General features: G+C 50.3%; 1 protein-coding gene across 1 annotated transcript in view; it reads right to left on the bottom strand.

Annotated features, from left to right (window-relative positions):
* LRP1 (LDL receptor protein 1) overlaps window positions 1-24,308 on the bottom strand; it is a 74,555-nt gene that overhangs the window by 31,992 nt on the left and 18,255 nt on the right. Inside the window, exons 21-57 of the mRNA XM_076129653.1 lie at window positions 24,219-24,291; window positions 22,835-23,072; window positions 22,454-22,696; window positions 21,972-22,178; window positions 21,535-21,650; window positions 21,282-21,369; window positions 20,836-20,986; window positions 20,273-20,457; window positions 19,571-19,780; window positions 19,010-19,176; window positions 17,253-17,595; window positions 16,947-17,044; window positions 16,563-16,713; window positions 16,136-16,303; window positions 15,536-15,814; window positions 15,066-15,194; window positions 14,634-14,770; window positions 14,147-14,301; window positions 13,633-13,856; window positions 13,158-13,260; window positions 12,341-13,068; window positions 11,722-11,979; window positions 11,299-11,565; window positions 10,892-11,068; window positions 10,390-10,568; window positions 9,854-10,076; window positions 9,460-9,633; window positions 4,869-5,034; window positions 4,365-4,447; window positions 3,738-4,179; window positions 3,197-3,414; window positions 2,827-2,954; window positions 2,427-2,550; window positions 1,712-2,088; window positions 1,249-1,407; window positions 804-940; window positions 83-670 (exon numbers count right to left, since the gene is read on the bottom strand). Of these exons, the coding sequence (XP_075985768.1) occupies window positions 83-670; window positions 804-940; window positions 1,249-1,407; window positions 1,712-2,088; window positions 2,427-2,550; window positions 2,827-2,954; window positions 3,197-3,414; window positions 3,738-4,179; window positions 4,365-4,447; window positions 4,869-5,034; window positions 9,460-9,633; window positions 9,854-10,076; window positions 10,390-10,568; window positions 10,892-11,068; window positions 11,299-11,565; window positions 11,722-11,979; window positions 12,341-13,068; window positions 13,158-13,260; window positions 13,633-13,856; window positions 14,147-14,301; window positions 14,634-14,770; window positions 15,066-15,194; window positions 15,536-15,814; window positions 16,136-16,303; window positions 16,563-16,713; window positions 16,947-17,044; window positions 17,253-17,595; window positions 19,010-19,176; window positions 19,571-19,780; window positions 20,273-20,457; window positions 20,836-20,986; window positions 21,282-21,369; window positions 21,535-21,650; window positions 21,972-22,178; window positions 22,454-22,696; window positions 22,835-23,072; window positions 24,219-24,291 (7,893 nt within the window). The remainder of the gene's footprint in view (window positions 1-82; window positions 671-803; window positions 941-1,248; window positions 1,408-1,711; window positions 2,089-2,426; window positions 2,551-2,826; window positions 2,955-3,196; window positions 3,415-3,737; window positions 4,180-4,364; window positions 4,448-4,868; window positions 5,035-9,459; window positions 9,634-9,853; window positions 10,077-10,389; window positions 10,569-10,891; window positions 11,069-11,298; window positions 11,566-11,721; window positions 11,980-12,340; window positions 13,069-13,157; window positions 13,261-13,632; window positions 13,857-14,146; window positions 14,302-14,633; window positions 14,771-15,065; window positions 15,195-15,535; window positions 15,815-16,135; window positions 16,304-16,562; window positions 16,714-16,946; window positions 17,045-17,252; window positions 17,596-19,009; window positions 19,177-19,570; window positions 19,781-20,272; window positions 20,458-20,835; window positions 20,987-21,281; window positions 21,370-21,534; window positions 21,651-21,971; window positions 22,179-22,453; window positions 22,697-22,834; window positions 23,073-24,218; window positions 24,292-24,308) is intronic.

Genomic DNA, 24,308 nt, shown 5'->3' with positions numbered 1-24,308 from the left:
TTTCTTGTTACTTCTTTGATGTATGTCGAATATTGCAATGTATCCAAACATTTTGTAGTAAGCAAGACATTATAATACTGACCGGAACATAGAGGGCGGGCACGCCCGTCGCTCGCAGTCGGCCGGCAGCTCGTCGGTGAGGTCGGGACAGTCCTGTCGTCCGTCGCAGCGCCAGGCGGGCGGCGCGCACCGCTCGGCCCCGCACGGCAAACGCGCGCCGCACGCGCCGGGCGCGCCGCAGCGCCGCTCGTCGCTGGCGTCCTCGCAGTCCGCCTCGCCGTCGCACCACCAGTCGGCCAGCACGCAGCGCCCAGAGGCACAAGCCCGGGCCCCCGCCCCGCACGCGGCCCCGCAGCCGCGCTCGTCGCTGCCGTCGGCGCAGTCGGGCACGCCGGAGCAGCGCAGCGCGCCGCGCACGCACTCGCCCGAGGCGCAGCGGAACTCGGACTCGGAACATTCCCGCGGCGCGCAGCCCATCTCGTCGGCGCCCTCCCCGCAGTCGTCCTCCCCGTCGCAGCGCCAGCGCCCCGGCACGCAGCGCGCGTCCGGACAGCGGAAGTACGTGGGCTCGCAGGGAGGGGGCGCGCGCTCCCCGCACCGCGCCTCGTCCTCCCGCCCCGGGCAGTCCGCCTCCGCGTCGCACACCCACTCCAGCGGCACGCAACGACCGCTATAGCAAATAAAAGATCGTAAAAATCCTACAACCCACTCAATAATTTGTTAATAAAAACATAAAGTACACTACATAGATTCGAATATTCTTTCCTTTGATATTTAGATTTTAAGTCTTGTAATGCTCTCACCTGCCACATCTAAACTCATCACTGGCGCAAGTCCTGGCACTACACAGCTCGGTGGTCTCATCGGAGCCGTCTCCACAGTCCGAGTCGGCGTCACACACCCACACCAGCGGCACGCACCCGCCGTTCTTGCACAAGAACTGACAACAAACACATATATCTTTAGCTGATAATAGAATACTTCTACATTACAAGTATACACTATACACAAAGCCGCTCTGTAACCTTAGAATAATTGCAAGAAAAAATTAAACTTAACATGAACTGAAAAATATAATTTTTCGTCTGACTGAAGTTATTGACGAAACTTGCGACCACAACCTGTTTTTCAAGCAAATTAAGGTAAAATGCAAAATCCTACGAAATATTTAACGACTCGACCGAATTTGTGTTCGTTACAAGTGACGTGTGTCTAGACTACAGTACATAATTATTGTGTGTCACTCACGTTATAGGGCGGGCAGGTCCTGGGCGGGCAGTCGTCCTCGTCGTCTCCGTCGTGGCAGTGCTTGTGGCCGTCGCAGCGCGCCGCGGCGGGCACGCAGCGAGCCGACACGCCCGCCGTCGAGTTGCCGCGACACTTCCATTGTGTTGATAGACATGTGAACTGTACACAAAAGACAATATTACAACTTTAGAAATAAAATATTGCAAGTACTGGTCATTATTTCGCATGTAGTAATAATTGCACATCAACATTATGGTCACTAATCGCAGTGGTTAAAAGGAGGTTAACAACTAACTGAATGCGCTTCAAATCTTGAGATCAACTGCTATCTATAAACGACTACATTTAATTGATTAGCCCATTTATAAGTACCATTGTCACACGTAAACCTTTTAAACCATCTATATTTTATAATCTGTATCCACAAGTACTGTAGAGTATCAACAAATACAGTATTTTTTACCTTATCACAATCCCTCTCGTCACTGCCATCGCCGCACTGTTGCGCGCCATCACAGATATGCGAGGGGTGCACGCAGCGGCCGTTGTCACACTGGAACTGTCCCGGCGAGCAGCGGAAGGGCGGGCAGGCGGGCGGCTCGTCGGAGCCGTCGCCGCAGTCGTCCTGCGTGTCGCAGCGCCACCAGAAGGGGATGCACTTGAGCGCCGTGGCGCACACGAAGTGCGCGCTGGTGCAGTTGGGCGCGCACGTGCGCCCGTCCGCCGCCAGCACCCAGTGCTCGGGGCACGAGCAGCGCGCGCCCGCGCCGCGCCCCTCCGCCGCCGGCGTCAGCAGGCACAGGCCGGAGCAGTTCAGCGCCGCGCACAGGGCTGATAGCTCTGTGGAATACATAATCTCAATCTAAATATATATAACTCAAAAGTGACCGACTGACATAGTAATCTTTCAACGCACAGCCCAAATTAATAGACGCATTGGGCTGAAATTTGGCATGTAGGTACATGTTATGACGTAGGCATCCGCTTAGAAAGGATTTTGATCAATTCAACCCTCAAGGGGATGAAATAGGGGATAAAAATTGTGTCCTAAGTCACAAACCACACGGACGAAGTCGCGCGCAAAAGCTAGTACATATATAAAATCAGATAAAAAAAAAATAGAATATTGAATATTGTATGTAGCTCAATCACTCAGTTTCTATTGCACATGTACGTACCAGGCACGGGTGGTTGTCGTGCAGGGTGATGTATCCGTAAGTCCATGGGCTTATGTACAGTGTGCACCACTGTGCGACAGTCGAACGCGCCGCCACGACTCAGCTCTGCGGTCGCGTTGCTCTCCTACACAAACAAATAACAAATTGTTAGTATCTACACATAAAGTATAAACTCATTAAAAATAAGCTTTATGAATGTGCAAGAGGCAGTAACACAAGAGTAATTCAGTCAAAATAAAATTAGGCCAGCTAAAAAGATCACCTTAATGCGCTGTAGTATACAGCCGTTGCAAAAGCTAGCCTAAGCTGTAAGACTTGGATAAGCTTATGTCTTGGATGACCTTCCGTACAAGAGTCCAACCACAATACTACCGCTATTTAAAGTTATTTGTATAGTTACCTTATAGTTCATGTCAGGTCTGCGGCGACAGCTCTCGATGGCGCGCGTCTCCCAGTCGCTCCAGTACACGCGGCCCTGCCACACGCCCAGCGCGAACACGTGGTGCAAGCGTAGCCACGGCATACGCTCTGTATACATACATAATCCGTTAATGCGACTGATATGATAAACTAAACATAAACTGATATTTACATGGCACTTGAACTTAACTGACGGAAAGTCAGTGCATTAAAATAGACATTTGGTTGACTAAAAAACAAATGAAGTCATTCCCGTGGCTCCATTGTCCTTTTTTATTAAAAAAAGTGGTAAATATCCTTTCCCGAGACATAATTTATCATGCAGTCATCTTTGCATATTATTTACATACCTCTAGAGAACAGCACCCGCACCCTCTTGCCGTCCAGGTCGGCGACGGCGATGTAGTCCTCCCTGGCGTCGGCGAAGTACAGCTCGTCGGAGGCGCTGCTGACGGCCAGCGCGTTGGGCCAGTACAGCCCCGCCGCCACCAGCACCGTGCGCCGCGACCCGTCCATGCCCGCGCGCCCGATGTGCGGCGCCGCGCCCCAGTCCGACCAGTATAGCGTGCTGGAGGTGGGAAATATTTTGCTTTCATGGTGTGTAGATAAAGAAGTCTCAGGGCCGGTTGCCGGGTCTATAAAATGTTTTTCAGTGATTGGGTTTGTACCATGTTATAAGAAGGAAAATGTGGTGCTCTTTATTGCATGTCTGTGCTCTAATAAAAAATCTTATCTTTTAAACTGATGAGATGAGATCTTTGTAAACTGAAACTTATTATTCTATCACAAAACTTAACCCACTATTGCCCCATTACTGAGGACGTGTCTGCTGTCTAAAATTAATGTGGGATTAGACCTTACATTAATAATATAATCAAGTAAAATACTCACCCATGTTTAGGATGCAGCGCAAGCGCGCGCGGCTCACTCAAATTCCCTCTCAACAACACCCGTCTATGAGTTCCATCCAGCCGCGACACTTCGAGAGTATCCGTTCCCTTATCGCACCAGTACAGGTTCCCAGCCACCCAGTCCACCGCCAGACCGTCAGGGTTCTGCAGCGTCGCACTGTGGAGCAGCTGGTGTTGAGGAGCAGACCCTGGGGTGACCACACCTTCAGGTCTACACGCCCGTCTGATTGAAGACCCGAGGCGTGTGACGTCGCTCCAGTACAGGCAGCCGGTGGCCCAGTCCATGTCGAGCGCCACGGCGTTGGTCAGGTCGTGCACCAGGAGTTCTCCGGGCGCTGGGGTGGAGCTCGTGTTGAGGGGGTCCAAGACTGGCGCGCGACGGATGTAGTAGCGGTTTGTGAAGATTAGGCTAGCCGGTGTAGCTGCAGAATGATGTGCGTAATTTAGAATTTAATTACAAAATTTTGCAATTAGCCGCATTCTTTCGTAAGTACTATTCTGGTAGCTAATTAGTAAAACGAATCCTTTTGAAAACTAATGCATCTGTAGAACGACACACTCAATAAGCTAAGTATACGTACACGTATTTATACGTTATCATACTCACAAGATATCGGCGAGCAAGTGACACCATCAGCCATCAGCGCGTACCCAGCTGGACACGAACATACGAAACTGCCGATCGTATTCCTGTACAGATACAAAATACATTCAAATCATAATTTTCTGGACTCAAGAACTCATAAATAACACACCATAATTTAACAACCAGGTGACATCGTATTGATATCAAAAGCAATATTCCTCAAGACGCATAACCACAAGAGGAGTGGAGCTATTTAGAAAGACTCTGAAACACTTTCATCAAATTCCAGAAGGGAATCAAATTCCAGACTTTCCAGATCGTCTAGACTATGGAGGAAGTCACAGTATTATTTTTGACGGTGTTTATAGTGTGTCATAACTTTTAAACTCTCGCGTTGCATGTTTAATGTATAATAGAATACGGGAATTAACGCGAACACGCATTTTACCTTAAAATGCCTAACGTTTCGGCGCAGAGTGCACTCGCCGTGGTCGCAGGCTGACTGACTGAGTTTATAGTGTGTACCTGCAGTGGTAGTCGCAGGGCTCGTCCTCGCGGCACTCGTCCACGTCGGCGCAGGCGCCGCCGGGCTGCAGCCGCCAGCCCGCGCGGCACCAGCACGCGCGCCCCACGGCCAGCTCCGTGCAGTTGTGCGCGCACCCGCCGTTGTGCACCAGGCACTCGTTCACGTCTGCGACACGCCGAGACACCGATCACGATCATATTACATAATAATATATGGTTGTCTACAATATATACTTACAAATAAATGATAAGTCTTATGGGATAAAAAGCTTAACGTTTGAATACGTGCTCATTCACGTGAAGTAAACTATTAAGAGTTATAAATAATAGAACAGAATGATGATAGTACAATAGTATTTTCAAAGTTTATCGAAAAGATTTAGATAGCAGTGGCATATAACAGAGATAACTAGTCAAAAAGGGAGGAGATCTAGAGATATCGGATAGAGAAACGAGCTAGTCAACTTTGATGATTCACTACAATAACTCAATGTATGTTTTGCGTGTGTGCAGGTGCACGTGTGTACGTACTGCAGCGCCACTCGTCGGTGTAGTCGCCGCAGTCGTCGGCGCCGTCACACAGCGCGGCGCGCGGCACGCAGGCGCCGTTGTCGCACTAACTAACTAAATGTATGTGTTGCGTGTGTGTACGTGTGTACATGTGTACGTACTGCAGCGCCACTCGTCGGTGTAGTCGCCGCAGTCGTCGGCGCCGTCACACAGCGCGGCGCGCGGCACGCAGGCGCCGTTGTCGCACTAACTAACTAAATGTATGTGTTGCGTGTGTGTACGTGTGTACATGTGTACGTACTGCAGCGCCACTCGTCGGTGTAGTCGCCGCAGTCGTCGGCGCCGTCACACAGCGCGGCGCGCGGCACGCAGGCGCCGTTGTCGCACTAACTAACTAAATGTATGTGTTGCGTGTGTGTACGTGTGTACATGTGTACGTACTGCAGCGCCACTCGTCGGTGTAGTCGCCGCAGTCGTCGGCGCCGTCACACAGCGCGGCGCGCGGCACGCAGGCGCCGTTGTCGCACTAACTAACTAAATGTATGTGTTGCGTGTGTGTACGTGTGTACATGTGTACGTACTGCAGCGCCACTCGTCGGTGTAGTCGCCGCAGTCGTCGGCGCCGTCACACAGCGCGGCGCGCGGCACGCAGGCGCCGTTGTCGCACTAACTAACTAAATGTATGTGTTGCGTGTGTGTACGTGTGTACATGTGTACGTACTGCAGCGCCACTCGTCGGTGTAGTCGCCGCAGTCGTCGGCGCCGTCACACAGCGCGGCGCGCGGCACGCAGGCGCCGTTGTCGCACTAACTAACTAAATGTATGTGTTGCGTGTGTGTACGTGTGTACATGTGTACGTACTGCAGCGCCACTCGTCGGTGTAGTCGCCGCAGTCGTCGGCGCCGTCACACAGCGCGGCGCGCGGCACGCAGGCGCCGTTGTCGCACTAACTAACTAAATGTATGTGTTGCGTGTGTGTACGTGTGTACATGTGTACGTACTGCAGCGCCACTCGTCGGTGTAGTCGCCGCAGTCGTCGGCGCCGTCACACAGCGCGGCGCGCGGCACGCAGGCGCCGTTGTCGCACTAACTAACTAAATGTATGTGTTGCGTGTGTGTACGTGTGTACATGTGTACGTACTGCAGCGCCACTCGTCGGTGTAGTCGCCGCAGTCGTCGGCGCCGTCACACAGCGCGGCGCGCGGCACGCAGGCGCCGTTGTCGCACTAACTAACTAAATGTATGTGTTGCGTGTGTGTACGTGTGTACATGTGTACGTACTGCAGCGCCACTCGTCGGTGTAGTCGCCGCAGTCGTCGGCGCCGTCACACAGCGCGGCGCGCGGCACGCAGGCGCCGTTGTCGCACTAACTAACTAAATGTATGTGTTGCGTGTGTGTACGTGTGTACATGTGTACGTACTGCAGCGCCACTCGTCGGTGTAGTCGCCGCAGTCGTCGGCGCCGTCACACAGCGCGGCGCGCGGCACGCAGGCGCCGTTGTCGCACTAACTAACTAAATGTATGTGTTGCGTGTGTGTACGTGTGTACATGTGTACGTACTGCAGCGCCACTCGTCGGTGTAGTCGCCGCAGTCGTCGGCGCCGTCACACAGCGCGGCGCGCGGCACGCAGGCGCCGTTGTCGCACTAACTAACTAAATGTATGTGTTGCGTGTGTGTACGTGTGTACATGTGTACGTACTGCAGCGCCACTCGTCGGTGTAGTCGCCGCAGTCGTCGGCGCCGTCACACAGCGCGGCGCGCGGCACGCAGGCGCCGTTGTCGCACTAACTAACTAAATGTATGTGTTGCGTGTGTGTACGTGTGTACATGTGTACGTACTGCAGCGCCACTCGTCGGTGTAGTCGCCGCAGTCGTCGGCGCCGTCACACAGCGCGGCGCGCGGCACGCAGGCGCCGTTGTCGCACTAACTAACTAAATGTATGTGTTGCGTGTGTGTACGTGTGTACATGTGTACGTACTGCAGCGCCACTCGTCGGTGTAGTCGCCGCAGTCGTCGGCGCCGTCACACAGCGCGGCGCGCGGCACGCAGGCGCCGTTGTCGCACTAACTAACTAAATGTATGTGTTGCGTGTGTGTACGTGTGTACATGTGTACGTACTGCAGCGCCACTCGTCGGTGTAGTCGCCGCAGTCGTCGGCGCCGTCACACAGCGCGGCGCGCGGCACGCAGGCGCCGTTGTCGCACTAACTAACTAAATGTATGTGTTGCGTGTGTGTACGTGTGTACATGTGTACGTACTGCAGCGCCACTCGTCGGTGTAGTCGCCGCAGTCGTCGGCGCCGTCACACAGCGCGGCGCGCGGCACGCAGGCGCCGTTGTCGCACTAACTAACTAAATGTATGTGTTGCGTGTGTGTACGTGTGTACATGTGTACGTACTGCAGCGCCACTCGTCGGTGTAGTCGCCGCAGTCGTCGGCGCCGTCACACAGCGCGGCGCGCGGCACGCAGGCGCCGTTGTCGCACTAACTAACTAAATGTATGTGTTGCGTGTGTGTACGTGTGTACATGTGTACGTACTGCAGCGCCACTCGTCGGTGTAGTCGCCGCAGTCGTCGGCGCCGTCACACAGCGCGGCGCGCGGCACGCAGGCGCCGTTGTCGCACTAACTAACTAAATGTATGTGTTGCGTGTGTGTACGTGTGTACATGTGTACGTACTGCAGCGCCACTCGTCGGTGTAGTCGCCGCAGTCGTCGGCGCCGTCACACAGCGCGGCGCGCGGCACGCACGCGCCGTTGTCGCACTAACTAACTAAATGTATGTGTTGCGTGTGTGTACGTGTGTACATGTGTACGTACTGCAGCGCCACTCGTCGGTGTAGTCGCCGCAGTCGTCGGCGCCGTCACACAGCGCGGCGCGCGGCACGCAGGCGCCGTTGTCGCACTAACTAACTAAATGTATGTGTTGCGTGTGTGTACGTGTGTACATGTGTACGTACTGCAGCGCCACTCGTCGGTGTAGTCGCCGCAGTCGTCGGCGCCGTCACACAGCGCGGCGCGCGGCACGCAGGCGCCGTTGTCGCACTAACTAACTAAATGTATGTGTTGCGTGTGTGTACGTGTGTACATGTGTACGTACTGCAGCGCCACTCGTCGGTGTAGTCGCCGCAGTCGTCGGCGCCGTCACACAGCGCGGCGCGCGGCACGCAGGCGCCGTTGTCGCACTAACTAACTAAATGTATGTGTTGCGTGTGTGTACGTGTGTACATGTGTACGTACTGCAGCGCCACTCGTCGGTGTAGTCGCCGCAGTCGTCGGCGCCGTCACACAGCGCGGCGCGCGGCACGCAGGCGCCGTTGTCGCACTAACTAACTAAATGTATGTGTTGCGTGTGTGTACGTGTGTACATGTGTACGTACTGCAGCGCCACTCGTCGGTGTAGTCGCCGCAGTCGTCGGCGCCGTCACACAGCGCGGCGCGCGGCACGCAGGCGCCGTTGTCGCACTAACTAACTAAATGTATGTGTTGCGTGTGTGTACGTGTGTACATGTGTACGTACTGCAGCGCCACTCGTCGGTGTAGTCGCCGCAGTCGTCGGCGCCGTCACACAGCGCGGCGCGCGGCACGCAGGCGCCGTTGTCGCACTAACTAACTAAATGTATGTGTTGCGTGTGTGTACGTGTGTACATGTGTACGTACTGCAGCGCCACTCGTCGGTGTAGTCGCCGCAGTCGTCGGCGCCGTCACACAGCGCGGCGCGCGGCACGCAGGCGCCGTTGTCGCACTAACTAACTAAATGTATGTGTTGCGTGTGTGTACGTGTGTACATGTGTACGTACTGCAGCGCCACTCGTCGGTGTAGTCGCCGCAGTCGTCGGCGCCGTCACACAGCGCGGCGCGCGGCACGCAGGCGCCGTTGTCGCACTAACTAACTAAATGTATGTGTTGCGTGTGTGTACGTGTGTACATGTGTACGTACTGCAGCGCCACTCGTCGGTGTAGTCGCCGCAGTCGTCGGCGCCGTCACACAGCGCGGCGCGCGGCACGCACGCGCCGTTGTCGCACTAACTAACTAAATGTATGTGTTGCGTGTGTGTACGTGTGTACATGTGTACGTACTGCAGCGCCACTCGTCGGTGTAGTCGCCGCAGTCGTCGGCGCCGTCACACAGCGCGGCGCGCGGCACGCACGCGCCGTTGTCGCACTGCCACTCGCCGCGCGCGCACGTGCCGCGAGACGCGCCGCCCGCTCCGCCCGACCCGGACATGCCCGACATCGCGCGAGCGAATGATGCTGGAAGAACATAAAACACTCCTTATTTTTCTTCATCCGTCTAGCACACTACGAAAGAACTAAGAGAATTAATGTTTTATGTAAATGTATAATAATGTCACAATAACTTTTTGTGTAACTGCTATGCCACGTCATGAAGAGTCAGTGACGGTAAAATGACGTCACGGTAACGTGTACTTTCTAACAAATTTTGACGCAAATTGCTCCGGAAGCTACTCACCACACATGAAGGGGTCCTCATCGGAGCCGGCTCCCCCACCACCGCCGTCCATGCAGTGGTCCCGTCCGTCACACAGCTGCTCCCGCGGCACACAGCGGCCCGCACACTGCAGCGCGCCGGCCACGCCCCCGCACAGCGCGGGCGGCGGCCCGTCGTCGCGGGCGCACCCCGCCGGCTCGTCCGACCCGTCCGCGCAGTCCAGGTCACCGTCACATATCATACTCTACAATTGTGGCAAAAAATACGTGAACAAAATTATGAGACGAAATACGGTTACACTAATCGTAGGGTTCTCTACCTTTCGTCACGACTTTAAAGGCCGCCAGAATAGCCTTTAAAGTCAGTACCTATTTATGAAAAAAAAAATTAATATAATGCTAAACAATCGGAGTCTAATGCGTAATCTCTCACCGCGTAATTGATAAAATTAAGAGCGTGTAAGTAGGAATTTCTTTTTACACGAAAATAATCGTGTCTTATACGTAGCTTTAGCCAAATGATATTATAAACCTGATAAGTAATAAGTATCAACATACGGGGTGCAGACACAGCGAGTCGTTGTGGCAGCGCGGCGCGGGCGGCGCACACACGCACGCCGCCTCGTCCTCGCCGCGCGGGCAGTCCGCCGCGCCGTCGCACCGCGCGGTCAGCGCCACGCACAGGCCCGAGTCGCCGCACGTGAACTGGTCCAGGTTGCACGTTCTGTTCTTGTGACCTGGCAAGACAAAAATACATGCCATTTCCATTTGTTTGTTCTGAATATAGCAACAAGACGCTATTCAAAACAGTTCTCTTAATATCTCTTGTGTTTGTTTAACACTTTTTGAACAATGACTTGTCGTTGTATAATAATAGAATAGCGCACGATTTGAAAGCCCGTTTTTAACGACGGGATAAAAAAGTGTGTATTGGTTGACGAGTGACAAGAAATAATAACCTATTAATAGTTTTGTCGGGTTTATTTCAATTCATAAGACAAAGACACGTCAATGCAAGATAATAATATAAATAGTAAATTATTGTATGTATCATATTTACCGCAGTGTAGCGTCTCATCGCTGGCGTCAGCGCAATCGGGTCGTCCGTCGCAGCGCCAGGCGAGCGGCACGCACTCCCCGCCGCCGCACGTGAACTGCTCCGCGCCGCACGCCTCCGCCTCCGCGCCCGCGTCCGCCTCCGTCTCTGACCACGTGTTCGACTCGATCGCGTTCGATTCTGATAGATAAATATATTTTTATTAGGTATGTACTTGCTTTTTTTAAGCTTTCACATATTAAATTATTACGGTCTGATACTCTAAAGTCTAATGATATCTACGATCTTTTAGGCGAATTGGCATAATATTTTATAGCATTTGTGATTCATGTAAATATAGGCTTACCTATGTGCACACCGAACATGAGCATTCGAGCTAAGAAATGAACTTAAAACAAGTGTATACTGACCAGTAGTAGCGGCCGGGCAGTCGTCTCCCCGGCAGGCGGGACAGTCCCGCTCGTCGCTGCCGTCGGGGCAGTGCTGTGCTCCGTCGCAGCGCGCGGCCAGCGGCACGCAGGCGGCGTCGTCGCAGCGGTAGTGCTGCGGCGGACAGTCGCAGTCGGCTTCGTCCGCGCCGTCGTCGCAGTCCACGCGCCCGTCGCACGCGCGCGCCACGGACACGCAGCGTCCACCCGCGCCGCACCGCAGCGTGCCCGCCGGACACACGCGGGATGCTACACGAGAAAGTAACACGTATGATTTCAAATTTATCAAAAATGTTGTCATTTAAAACTTGGCAGTGGCATAAGAAAGACAAGACTTGCCTAGCAACCAAATAAAACGATAATAATAAATAAGCTGATTGATACGTTGAGATTTGGACAACTTACTGCAGTAGTATAGTTCTTCATCGGAAGCGTCAGTAGTATCACTACAGTGCGGCACGCCGTCACACACCAGGTCGTCGGGCACGCAGGGCCCCTCGGCGCAGGCGAAGTGTTGCGGCGGGCAGGCGGCGGCGGCGCAGGCGCGCGCGTCGGGCGCCAGCACGCGGCCCGCGCCGCACGAGCACACGGCCGCGCCGCGCGCGTCCGCCGCGCACACCTCCGCGCACCCGCCGTTCAGCACCGCGCACGGGTCCAGGGAACCTGCGCGTGGTTCACTAATTAACCACCATTTAGGGACATCACTCATAGCCAGTTACGCTCACCGGTCAGTAAACGATCAATAGGTTAAGCAATCCTTGGCGAAGTCATTCTATAGATGGGTGATGGCATAGTGGTATTTAAACTGAGCGTTTACGTGCTTCGGAGGGCACATAAATAGTCAGCCCCGATTGTTAACTACTAAGTTAACGTAAAGCCATGTCAAAGGCCTTTCGGGCGGCTTGAACAACTTTGACACCAGGTTGACGACAGAATAAAAGAATGAAACATCAAATGTCAAAGTATGACTAAACATTTCTAAACATGCTATAATTCAAATGTAAAATACAGTCAGTATACTCACAAGTCTGATGGTCAGGTGTGACGGCGATCACGGCCATAGGTCTCGGTATATCCCTGCGCAGCGGCGTCACCCCTCCAGCGCGCTTGTCAGCCCGGAACACCCCGTGAGCGAGCCAGTCGGTCCAGAACACCCAGTCACCCGCGATGGCCACGTCGAACGGGTGGTCGGTACTGGCGCGCGTCACCACACTGCGGTGAGAGCCGTCGTAGTGCATTCGTTCTATCTTGTCGAGGCGTGCATCGGCCCAGTATACGTGTTTTGTTGCATGATCTAATGCCAATCCATTAGGCATTAGTATATCACTTGCGACTATAGTTTGTAACGCACGTCCGCTTGTATAAGCACGCTGTATCGACGGGTGAGATTCGTTCCAATTGGTCCAGTACAATCGTCGTTCACAAGGTTCGAAATCAATGCCTCTCGGACGATCTCCTCTAGGTAGTCTAAGTACTGTAGAGACTTTAGCGGCTCGTCGTTCAGGCGGGGCTTCGAGTAGTTCGTGTAATAAGGCGGCACGTATCCCGGGCGCGCTGTTGCACGTCCAGTACAGCGTGCGCGTGGCGGCTCCGAACACCATGCCCTCGACGGCGCCGACCTGCTCCAGCAGCACCTGGTTGCCGGTGCCGTTGAAGTGTACTGTGTTGATGGAGCCGCGCTGAATGTCCGAGTACAACAGGCGAGAGCTCGCGTACTCGTACGCTAGGCTGATCGCGTTGCGCATCAGTTCCCTGTAATGATGTAAAGATAACGATGCGGCATAATGTATTTTTTTTATGAGTAATAAGACAATTGCAACTAAGTAAGGTTTCTGTCTCACTTGTCTCGTATAGGCTGGTAGGGAGAGTTGAGGTCCTTGTCGTCCTGTAGATGGATGCTGTCGATCTCAGTGACGCGCGAGTACATCAGGAATGATTCGTAAGCTGTTTACATAAAAATAATGATTAGAGCAAATACTTCTACTGTAGGTACTGTACTACTGTGTTGATGTTGTTATAAGACTTTTGCAGTAAGAGTACAATATTTTGTGAGTCAAAAATGTCCTTCCTGTTTTGAAATCAGAGCTCGAAGAGGAATTCATAAAGTTGACTGTGTATTGCTTTATCTCTGACTGGTTGTAGATTAGATTTCATTAATAATAAAATAGAGAACCGATTGCATATATGAGCCCTGCTATAAACTACTCTCGCAAGGGTCAATAAGACTGGGACATTATTCAACTTCTGCAATCCGTTTAAAATGGCACAAATGTTGTTGTCGTGTACATTAATAACACACAGTTAGCAGGTACATACGCGAGCAGGACACGTTATCGGCCGCAAGTCGTCCGTGCGGACAGGCGCACCGCCCCGCCAGGCACAGCGCGGCGCAGCGCGCGGGGCAGCCGGCGGCCGGGCGCTGCGCCGCGCGCGCCCACACGCACACGTCCTTGAGGCTGTCGCCCACGTTGTCGCGCAGCACGCGGTATGACGTCACGTTGCTCAGCGGCGCCGACAGCACGCTGCCGCGGTTCGCTGTCCTGTAGCCATAAAAAACCAAAATCATAAAGGCTAGACAAAATTCATGTGGTACTTCTTTTTCACTCATACACTTGTATAAATCCAGTGATATAAATATTCGTCTGCCACCCAAATTATACCTAAGAACTCAAACTCAGGTCCAACACTCCAGAAGCCCTTCAAAATTATTTGAAACGATGAACGAAAACATAACAAAGAGACCTGAAATTTTTTGAAAACAGTTCTTGATGAGATACAAAGTCTGCAATCTGCACTAGTTTCCTTGAAGGAAGTAGGACAATATACTCACGTGTCAAGCCAGTAGAGATGGTCCTTGTAGACGGTGAGCGCGACAGGGTGGTGGTGGTGCGGCCGGAAGCGCGCCAGCTCCTCGCGGCGCGTGCCGTCGTAGCGCGCCCGCACCACCAGCGCCGCGCGCGCCTCCACCCAGTACACGTGCTCGTTCTGAACACGTACAAACATTTTACCAAAAACGAACAGGCTAAACATACTTATGTTAGGATGTGGATACGCAGATAGTTCACCCCTCGTATGACACCCAGCTGATGCTAAATTTCATAATACTAGCATCATTTTTTATCTGTACGTTTCCTATTCTCAACACAAATAGGCCTTTTTCTGTGGCCATTTTATCGAAATGGATGATTACTAACGTAACTGTTACCCATAACCCAAGGATAACAGTCAAAAAGTACGTGCAATTCTCTCACTTTTTACACATTTTTTGTACTTATTAAAAGTTAAGTGTTAATACATGAATACACAAGGAGATGTACCTTAGAGTCCAGTGCAATGTCAGCAACATTAGTTCCGTTGTACACGAGGTCACGCTCGGAGCCGTCCAGTCGCGAGCGCTGGATCCAGCCACCACCAGCCATAAACAGCCAGCCACGGATCGGGTCCACTGCCAGAGCTATAGACAAAACACTCATTTTTTTACACTGTTCGTTTATATGAGTAATTTGCAACTGATTATGATTGAAAATATAACAAACATTGTTGATCCATGTGACAAGCCGTACTTAACACACTGCTCTCTGGTTCATTTATTACTTTATCTAAAACCTGACTATTTTGTCATATTGTTACCTGTATCTATTAAATAGTACGTAAACTTAAACGTAATATAGAGTAGTTCTATATTACTTATACAGATATCTCTACAAAAAGCCACTAAAATCTCTGCAAAAATAAGCGTATATACTCACAAGTGACAGCGAGCGGGTCAGTATCGATGAGCACGTATCGATGCGCTCCGTCGAGCTTGGACACCTGCACCAGGCGACGCCGCGGCTCCGACCAGTACACGTTCTCGTTCACCCAGTCCACCGCCACGCCTAGCAGAATAACAGCAAATTATTATAGCAAAATGAATGCAAAAAAACTGTTTAATATTTAAATATTAAAGCATATTTTATTTCTGTTATTAGGACTTAGAAACATGATAAAAACACTTTCAATTATCATCAAATTAGATTATAGTATTTTTTAACCTCCTTTACAAAAGACTATATCGTATCTGGATCAATATTACATATATTTTCAGAAACCGGCAAACAAAAAAATATTAAAATAATTTAGTGCATATTCTAACTTAATATCGAAACAACATTTCAATGCAAAAAAACCGGCCATTAACACAAAAGTCACAATAAAACTCTTTGGCAGTATCACATACCTGCCAGCCAATCCGCAGGTTGAGCATCAATCGGCGCGGGCTGGTTCAGTAACAGCTGCCTATTGGTGCCGTCTCTCTTCACCCGCCACAAGCTGCCGGCCTCCGAGTCCACCCAGTACAGCCACTGGCCCTCCGCGTGGTAGTCGATGCTCGCTGCCATGGACAGCTGAGGGATGGGAGGGAGGAGACCTCTCGACTGCGCCTGCGTCGCGTTGCTTGCGTCTAGCGCCACGCCGCGGACCTCCCAGCTTACTGAGTATACTACTACTTCGTCTACAGCTGTTGAGGAAGGTTTAAATAAAGTATAGGTTTAAAGTTTTGCTGGAATATAAAGCGACTTTCTACGTAAATAGTATTTAAACAAATTATTAGTGTTTTCTTAATGATTTACAAAAACTTGAAGATGTCTTATGGCGAAACTAACGTATAAAAAGTATGAAAAACCTATCAAATTTTTGCTTTATGATAGCTAAAATTTCATTTATATCATGAAATTAGCTATAAGTAGGATCGTAATAAGAACTAAAACGATTCATAAAATTTTCGCAAAGGGGTTTTTATATAAAGATTATATAAAGGTGGTATAACTGGTATAGTTACCGGTGCACTGCGCTCCGTCCCGCACATAGCCCGCAGCACAGCGACACTGGCTGTTGGCGGGCGACACGGGCAGGCACAGCTGCGCGCAGGCGCCGCGCCGCAGCGAGCACGCGCCGCGCACGCCGCTCTGCACGCGCACGTCGTACACGCGCAGGGAGATCACGCCCTCTGTGCCACACGATACAAACTATACTATTACACTTAATAGAAGAAGAAATAAGTAATCGAGCGAGATGAAGCTGTCCGATGAAGATGAGAAACAGTAAGTGTTACCGATGTTGCCTTGACGATGCTCCAACTTCATAAGTAAAAATTAAGACTGTTTCTTGTCAATACCAAAAAAGTATAAAATCGGAACAAAACGATTCTGTACTGAGAGTTGTCAGTTGTAGGCCAACCATTAACAGTTACAAGTATCTTTACTTACCAGTATTATTCCTCAGCAGTTTGGACGACTGGTGTGAGCATGTTCGTTTGTCACACGAGTGCACTGTGTGCTCGTCTCCGTCGGCCCAGATGACCAGGTCGTCGTACACCTCCAGTGCCACGGGACGAGACGAACTGCTCGGCATTTCTAACTATATACACACATAAATACATCATTAAGAAGTATATCCCAAACCAAGCGTATTTCCATCACGTTTTCTTTGAGTATACGTGCACGGATGTATACGTTACTACCTTTAAATCTTTATAAAAAAATTATTACATTTACCCGACTGCACATTGAAAAGTTAAATATTGTATTTTATCATCTGTTGTTTCTTGTGCTGCTTGAGAAACATAAGATAAATAGTTAGAAAACACTTACTGTATGAAACTTTCCAGATGCAATGTCTAAGTACTGCATAGAAGCTGAAGCAAGGTTCACCCAGTATAGTCGGTTCAAATCCAGATCCACGCACATACCTGTGAAAAACACATACAGTTAATTTTTTTACAGTAACTTATTGCCAGCTTTAAGTCTCCTTTCCAATAAAAGTGTAATATTATAGTGTACCTTTGGTCAAGTAACATAAGAACGTCGCACTTTTGACAGTAATTGGTTGACCAATAATCCAAAGAAATATCATTAAACAATTTACGACACTAAATTAGCATACACAGAATTACTAACTAGTAACTCCTCTGAGCAGCGGATTGGCGCGTGCATCGAGCAGCACTCGTCGATCGCTGCCATCTCCGTTAGCGCCCTCTATCCGCTCCGGGTCCTGCGCGAGCGCCCAGTACAGCTTGCCTCGCTTGGGGTCCACGGCCAGCGCCGTGAGGTTGGCCAGCTTCTCCAGCAGCACGGCCGTGAACTCGCCCGCCAGGTTGGCCACCAGCAGCGCCGTGCCGCTGGAGTAGTACATGAGGCCAGCGGCCCAGTCCAGCGCGAACCCTCGGGGTAACTCCACGCCACTGTCGGCTACTACACGCACGCCTCCGCCAGTTAGACCCGTCCGTTTGATCTCGTTCGTCTAAATAGATTACACATTTTAATTTACATTATGAAAGAGTTTTCTTTGAAAGAGATAAAATGGGCTAGAAGACCAACATTTTACTTAAGAACTTCTAGGCACCATTTTTACAAGGCATAGTGAGAACCTACTTTGTTATAATATCATCCAGCTAAGCCCTATAGTAAATTTTAACAGTCTTTTCCATACGCCATGACTTCCAGATTTTGCATAGCTATCTATAACTCACCGCGTAGGTTTTGTTACCGCGTTTCAGAGCTTTTTTGTTAGTTATAGATATCGTTGTCTTTTGTTTCGGTTTACATAGATGATTCAAGTATGTAGGAGGTGGTACCTCGACGTCGGCCCAGGAGATGTGCGAGTGCTGCGCCACGAAGTGGATGGTGGCGGGCGCCGTGAGCGCGGGGCCCGACACCGTGGGGATCATGTGCACGAGTATGTAGGAGGTAGTTACCTCGACGTCGGCCCAGTAGATGTGCGAGTGCTGCGCCACGAAGTGGATGGTGGCGGGCGCCGTGAGCGCGGGGCCCGACACCGTGGGGATCATGTGCACGAGTATGTAGGAGGTAGTTACCTCGACGTCGGCCCAGTAGATGTGCGAGTGCTGCGCCACGAAGTGGATGGTGGCGGGCGCCGTGAGCGCGGGGCCCGACACCGTGGGGATCATGTGCACGAGTATGTAGGAGGTAGTTACCTCGACGTCGGCCCAGTAGATGTGCGAGTGCTGCGCCACGAAGTGGATGGTGGCGGGCGCCGTGAGCGCGGGGCCCGACACCGTGGGGATCATGTGCACGAGTATGTAGGAGGTAGTTACCTCGACGTCGGCCCAGTAGATGTGCGAGTGCTGCGCCACGAAGTGGATGGTGGCGGGCGCCGTGAGCGCGGGGCCCGACACCGTGGGGATCATGTGCACGAGTATGTAGGAGGTAGTTACCTCGACGTCGGCCCAGTAGATGTGCGAGTGCTGCGCCACGAAGTGGATGGTGGCGGGCGCCGTGAGCGCGGGGCCCGACACCGTGGGGATCATGTGCACGAGTATGTAGGAGGTAGTTACCTCGACGTCGGCCCAGTAGATGTGCGAGTGCTGCGCCACGAAGTGGATGGTGGCGGGCGCCGTGAGCGCGGGGCCCGACACCGTGGGGATCATGTGCACGAGTATGTAGGAGGTAGTTACCTCGACGTCGGCCCAGTAGATGTGCGAGTGCTGCGCCACGAAGTGGATGGTGGCGGGCGCCGTGAGCGCGGGGCCCGACACCGTGGGGATCATGTGCACGAGTATGTAGGAGGTAGTTACCTCGACGTCGGCCCAGTAGATGTGCGAGTGCTGCGCCACGAAGTGGATGGTGGCGGGCGCCGTGAGCGCGGGGCCCGACACCGTGGGGATCATGTGCACGAGTATGTAGGAGGTAGTTACCTCGACGTCGGCCCAGTAGATGTGCGAGTGCTGCGCCACGAAGTGGATGGTGGCGGGCGCCGTGAGCGCGGGGCCCGACACCGTGGGGATCATGTGCACCAGCGGCGCCTCCAGGTCCACGCCGCGGATCTCGCCCGCGCGCCCCAGCAGCAGCACCTTCTCGTGAGCTGCCACACGACAACAACTGAATACTAATGATCACAGACCAGTGACCTAACAACTAGCCGGCAAATCGAAATGCCACAGGGCTCCCTGTCACAAGGATAGCAAACCCCACGAATTGTAAGAGTCATGAGGATACTAATCTACCACGACTTCTTTATCCTCATACCCTAGTACGATGGTATTTTGACATGCCTGGTTGTAATTATTAGTTGGAGTCAAGACCGACTGCTTTACATGATTTTCGAGACAGAGAGAACTTTAGCTTCTTAATTTCGGACAGAAAAACACAAATTTGGTCTGACTCAAAAAAGACTCGGTTTAATACCAAGACATTTTCGTACCATAACAAATAACATAGCTACATCCCACAACACGATAAGTTAGTTAAACACTCACGTTCGCAGGTGACGTTATCGCTGGCCAGCCGCATGACGTGCGGGCACGCGCACACGCGCTCTGCGGGCGAGTCGATGAGGCACAGGTGCGAGCAGTTGCCGTTGTGCGGCGCGCACGGGTTGTGCGCCGCGGCCGGCTGGCGGCGCGGGTGGATCACCTTCACGTCGAACGGCTGGGTTAGTGTGCGCTGGACTACTGTCACGTCACTACCTGTATGAACGAAATATTTCTGAATTAGTAACTTTTTAATGACTTGGTAATACAGAATTTTTAGGGTCTTATGCTTTGTAAAGAAGTTTTGATACTATAACAAAATTTTCCTTCTAATTTACGGAAAACCGAGAAGATGTCGGATATAGGTCTGCTTTAACCCCAATTTATACTTTGGATTACTAAGAACCTCTTGACGGAAAACCGCTGAAACATATTGAATCGATTTCAAAAACGAAAACTTAACACCGCAGTTGCATTAATTAACGGTATACATAAAACAGTCAAACTTCCTCCTTTCTTTGAAGTCGATTGAATAGTCCAACATTTTCCTATAACAATATAATCAATTACAAATTTGTTTATATGTTTGTCCTTCTTTCAAGTTATAGCAAATAAACACATTCGGACACAAAGTAATAGATGATATTTCAGAAAGGACATATGTATGTTACTGTAACTCTTTTTATACATAAAGTAAATAAAGCCTACCGTTCCACTTGTTAGCTCTAACAACGCTGTTGCTGCGCCAGTCGGTCCAGTACACGTGGCTCTCGAACACGGTGATGGCGAAGGGGTGCGACAGCGAGGGGTGGCCGCGCAGCACCTCGCGGTGGTCGCCGCCCTCGTAGTCCGTCGTGTGGATCGAGTCCGAGCGAGCGTCGATCCAGTACAACCTGCGATATTGTTGAGTTAGTTAAACATTTCTTTTTTATTGAGTTGATGAACTTAGACCTTATCCTTCTTATATTACTTCGTAATAGAGGCATTACCTATAATAATATTTCAAAATGCGAGATTCTAACACACTATTGTCTTATGGCAAAGTGAAATTGAAAAAATAAACATCAGCATATTGTTGCTTTTCTATCTAAAACTGTACCTTCTTCTTCTTATCGTATGGTTAGTGGCCAACCTAGTGTCAAAGTAGTTCTAGCCGCCCGAAGGCCTTTGACGTGGCTTAACGACTGTTATCTTGATTGATAACAAGCAGGACCGGCTTTTTGTCTTCGGATGTGGGATGTGTAACAACAAGGCAGTATGGTGGCGGGTACCTCATGGCGCGGTAGTCGAGCGAGATGCCGTTGGGCCAGGCTCCGTCAGACAAAGCATCGACCCGCACCACGGCCCCGCGCCGCCGCCCCGCCAGCGACGCGCGCTCGATGCGCGGCGCCGCCTGCTCCCAGTCGCTCCAGAACAGGTAGCCTGCACGACACACACATATCATCATAATATTATATACAAAGATTAAAATAAAAAAATAAAAATCATTTATTACCAGTCCCAGTATTACAAAATTATGCTTATAACTATGACAACCCCACTAGGCGCAGCCTGTATCGGGGCTAGATTAAATCACTTTAAAATAAAAGCCAACCAACAATAAACTTGATTTTCAATAAAACTCTAAAACTTATATAAAAATCGTTCTGTTACTGACTGCTAATACTACCTCTAGTTATGAAACAAACTATACTTGTTAAAACATGTAGGTACTCACCGACTCGTGGATCCAGTGCTATAGCACGTGGACTGTCCATATCACCAGCGATCAGTGTGCGACGAAACTCACCATCCAGCCGAGCCACCTACACAAACAACATTACGTTTTTTACATTAACTTATTATCCCGAGATCTTAAAGATGTTCAAACACTGTGATATTCGGAGTAAAATAACCTTCCTTTTCGTCATACAAAGCAGCATTATTTATGGCAAACGGTTTTAGATCACTGGTTTGCAAGTGTGACTGACCTCAATCTGATGCAGCGAGCTCTCGACCCAGTACAAGTTGCCGCCGACCCAGTCCACCGCCAGCCCTTCAGCCGTCGACAGCCCCTGACGGACAACAGGCTCGATGCCGCTCAGCGCTACGAATGTCGCCAAATAAAACCATTGTACCAGTATATTAAAGACTCGCTATAGATAATATAAAGTTTTTTTTAAAAGACAACTCTCGTACTAAGAATCGTTCTTGTGTCGTGGAGACTTTTACAAATAATGGACACAAAGTACAACCAAATACGAAACAACTATAGTGGATCGCACAAATAATTGTTCCGTGCGGGAATGGAACCCACGACCTTAACCACTGCGTCGCGGAGGCAGGTAGTGTAGTGTACATATAAAATTTCATTTTAACTCTTATGAAATTCATTAAATCCTAATTTTTAAGCAGTGGTAGTACTTACCATTCCCGACAATAACTCCTCTATAAATATTATCGTCGACAACATCGGTCCAGTAGAGGTGCACGGCGCCGGAGTCGGCGTCGCGGCGCCAGTCCAGCGCGATGGTGTTCTTGAGCGAGGAGATGAGCGCGCGCGCCGTCAGCGCCGGCAGCTCCACGCCGCGCACCTCGTGCCGGTTGCTGAACACCAGCAGGGGGGTCACACCGTCTGAGGAATACGAGAGGTTATTAATATAGGATGATACTATAGAATTGATTTAAAGGGGTTAATTTTTATAGAATATGTGGTCTATTCCTGTGAAAAAATGGCATATCTAGAGATAGAGAATAGTAATGATAAGTTTCGTATCGATAGTTAATGTATCATGTAGTTTATAATTCCCCAAAAGGCCTAGTCGTACGTGAGCGGATATACGATCATATTCACTAAACAACGTGACACAAAAATAGAAAAAAAAAATTAGTGCATCTAATATTACGTACCTGTGCTCTTGCAGGTGAAGCCGTCGTCGGCCAGTTGGTACCCCTCGTCGCAGAGGCAGCGGTAGCGGTGCTTGTGCGGGGCGCAGGCGTGCGAGCACACGCCCCACGCGCCGCACGCGCCGCGCGCCGCGCACGTCACGCCGTCGCGCTGCAGGTGCAGGCCCGCGGGGCAGCCGCACACCGGCCCGCCCGGCGCCGCCCAGCACAGGTGCGAGCACGGCGCCAGCGTGCACATCGGCTCTCCTACGCGAAAGTATTTTATTGATTATTATCGATTGATTCGATCAAGCGGTAACATAAGATTTCAAAACTTAAGATCAACAGTATCATTACGTCACTATTATGAACCATAGTCTGGTAAGTGTATATAAAGTGACTTACCACATCGGTCAGCCTCATCAGCTCCATCCATACAGTCCTGTATGTTGTCGCAGAGCTGTGCGAGCGGCACGCAGCGGGTGCCGTTGTCGCAGCTCAGGGCGGGCGGGGAGCAGTCCGGCGCCGGGGACGAGGGGGGCGCGGCCGTCGTGCTGCTCGTGGTGGTGGTGGAGGCCGCGGCACCACACCCCACCTCGTCCGAACCGTCTAAGCAGTCTACGTGCGCGTCGCAGTGGAACTCCTGGGGATTAAGTACTTGATTATAGAAATACTAGCGGACCCGACAGACATTGTCCTGTCTACACGTTACTAATAAATTAAAAATTAATAAGAAAAACATTGTCCAGCGGACAAAATTGTGAATCTAAACCATTCTCATTGAACACACACAAGAAATTTCATCAAAATCGGTCCAGTCGTTTAAGAGAAGTTCAGTGACATACACACTTACAGAAGAATTATATATATAACTAGCTGACCCGCGCAACTTCGTTTGCGTGTATCCCGCTACTTCGACAAATACAGTCAACGCACCAACACATATTGGATACTAATTTTCAATTCACAATAACTTCTCTTTCCCTTAACCGCGTTTAAAATATTAAAATGTTTTTTGGTTTCTGTGACTCTTCTTTGATCGCCCCCCCTATCAGTTTTTGGAAAAAATATTTAAGTAATGTACAGATTTTTTTTTGTCTTATATGTATAGATCAAAGTCGCCGGCCGATCACGGTATCACGGTACGGATCACGGTACGGGCCGGTTGATCGCGGCCGGCCCGTACCGTGCCGCAATACTAATATCGTGATATCTCCTAAACTATATGTCTAAATAACACACTGTAAACTGCAAAAATAATCTAAATTAAATGCTCGTGATGATGAACTTACTTATTTTGATAAGGATATATGTATTATTGGTTATATCACCAGTTAAACATCACCCAACGAATTAAATGTTTTTTTAATACAGAAAAGTAGTTTTTGTGACTTAAATAAAAAAGCTGGATATATGTCATCGCGGACTTTTTTGTAGAACTAATAAAGACCAATGTTTTTGCTATACATTGTTCTTACTTGTATCCAACGGTATAAGCGGCGCACGCACAAATGCAATCTTCAATTAGATTTTTTTTCTGACTTCTTGGACATAAATCGCTATAACTCAGCTAATATAGTTTCAATGTATTTCAATTATATATAAAAACCTGTCGGAGAAAATACTCTTTCTATTAGTGAAAACCGCATCAAAATCCGTTGCGTAGTTTTAAAGTTTTATGCATACGAAGGGACTACAGACAAAATGGGCGACTTTGTTTTATACTATGTAGTGAAGATGCTACGGGAGTTAAAATCTGTGCTTCATAATTTGTCGAGTGTTTTTTTACCTTTCGAATACATTCTGTGTTGTTGCATTGAAATTCGTGTTCTTCGCATACGCCATTATCGGGATGAGGGTGTCTGAAATATACACGATG

This window comes from Anticarsia gemmatalis, chromosome 22 (assembly GCF_050436995.1).
Source record: "Anticarsia gemmatalis isolate Benzon Research Colony breed Stoneville strain chromosome 22, ilAntGemm2 primary, whole genome shotgun sequence".
Classification (NCBI taxonomy): Eukaryota; Metazoa; Arthropoda; class Insecta; order Lepidoptera; family Erebidae; genus Anticarsia; species Anticarsia gemmatalis.
This window is presented reverse-complemented; position numbering and strand designations above follow the sequence as displayed.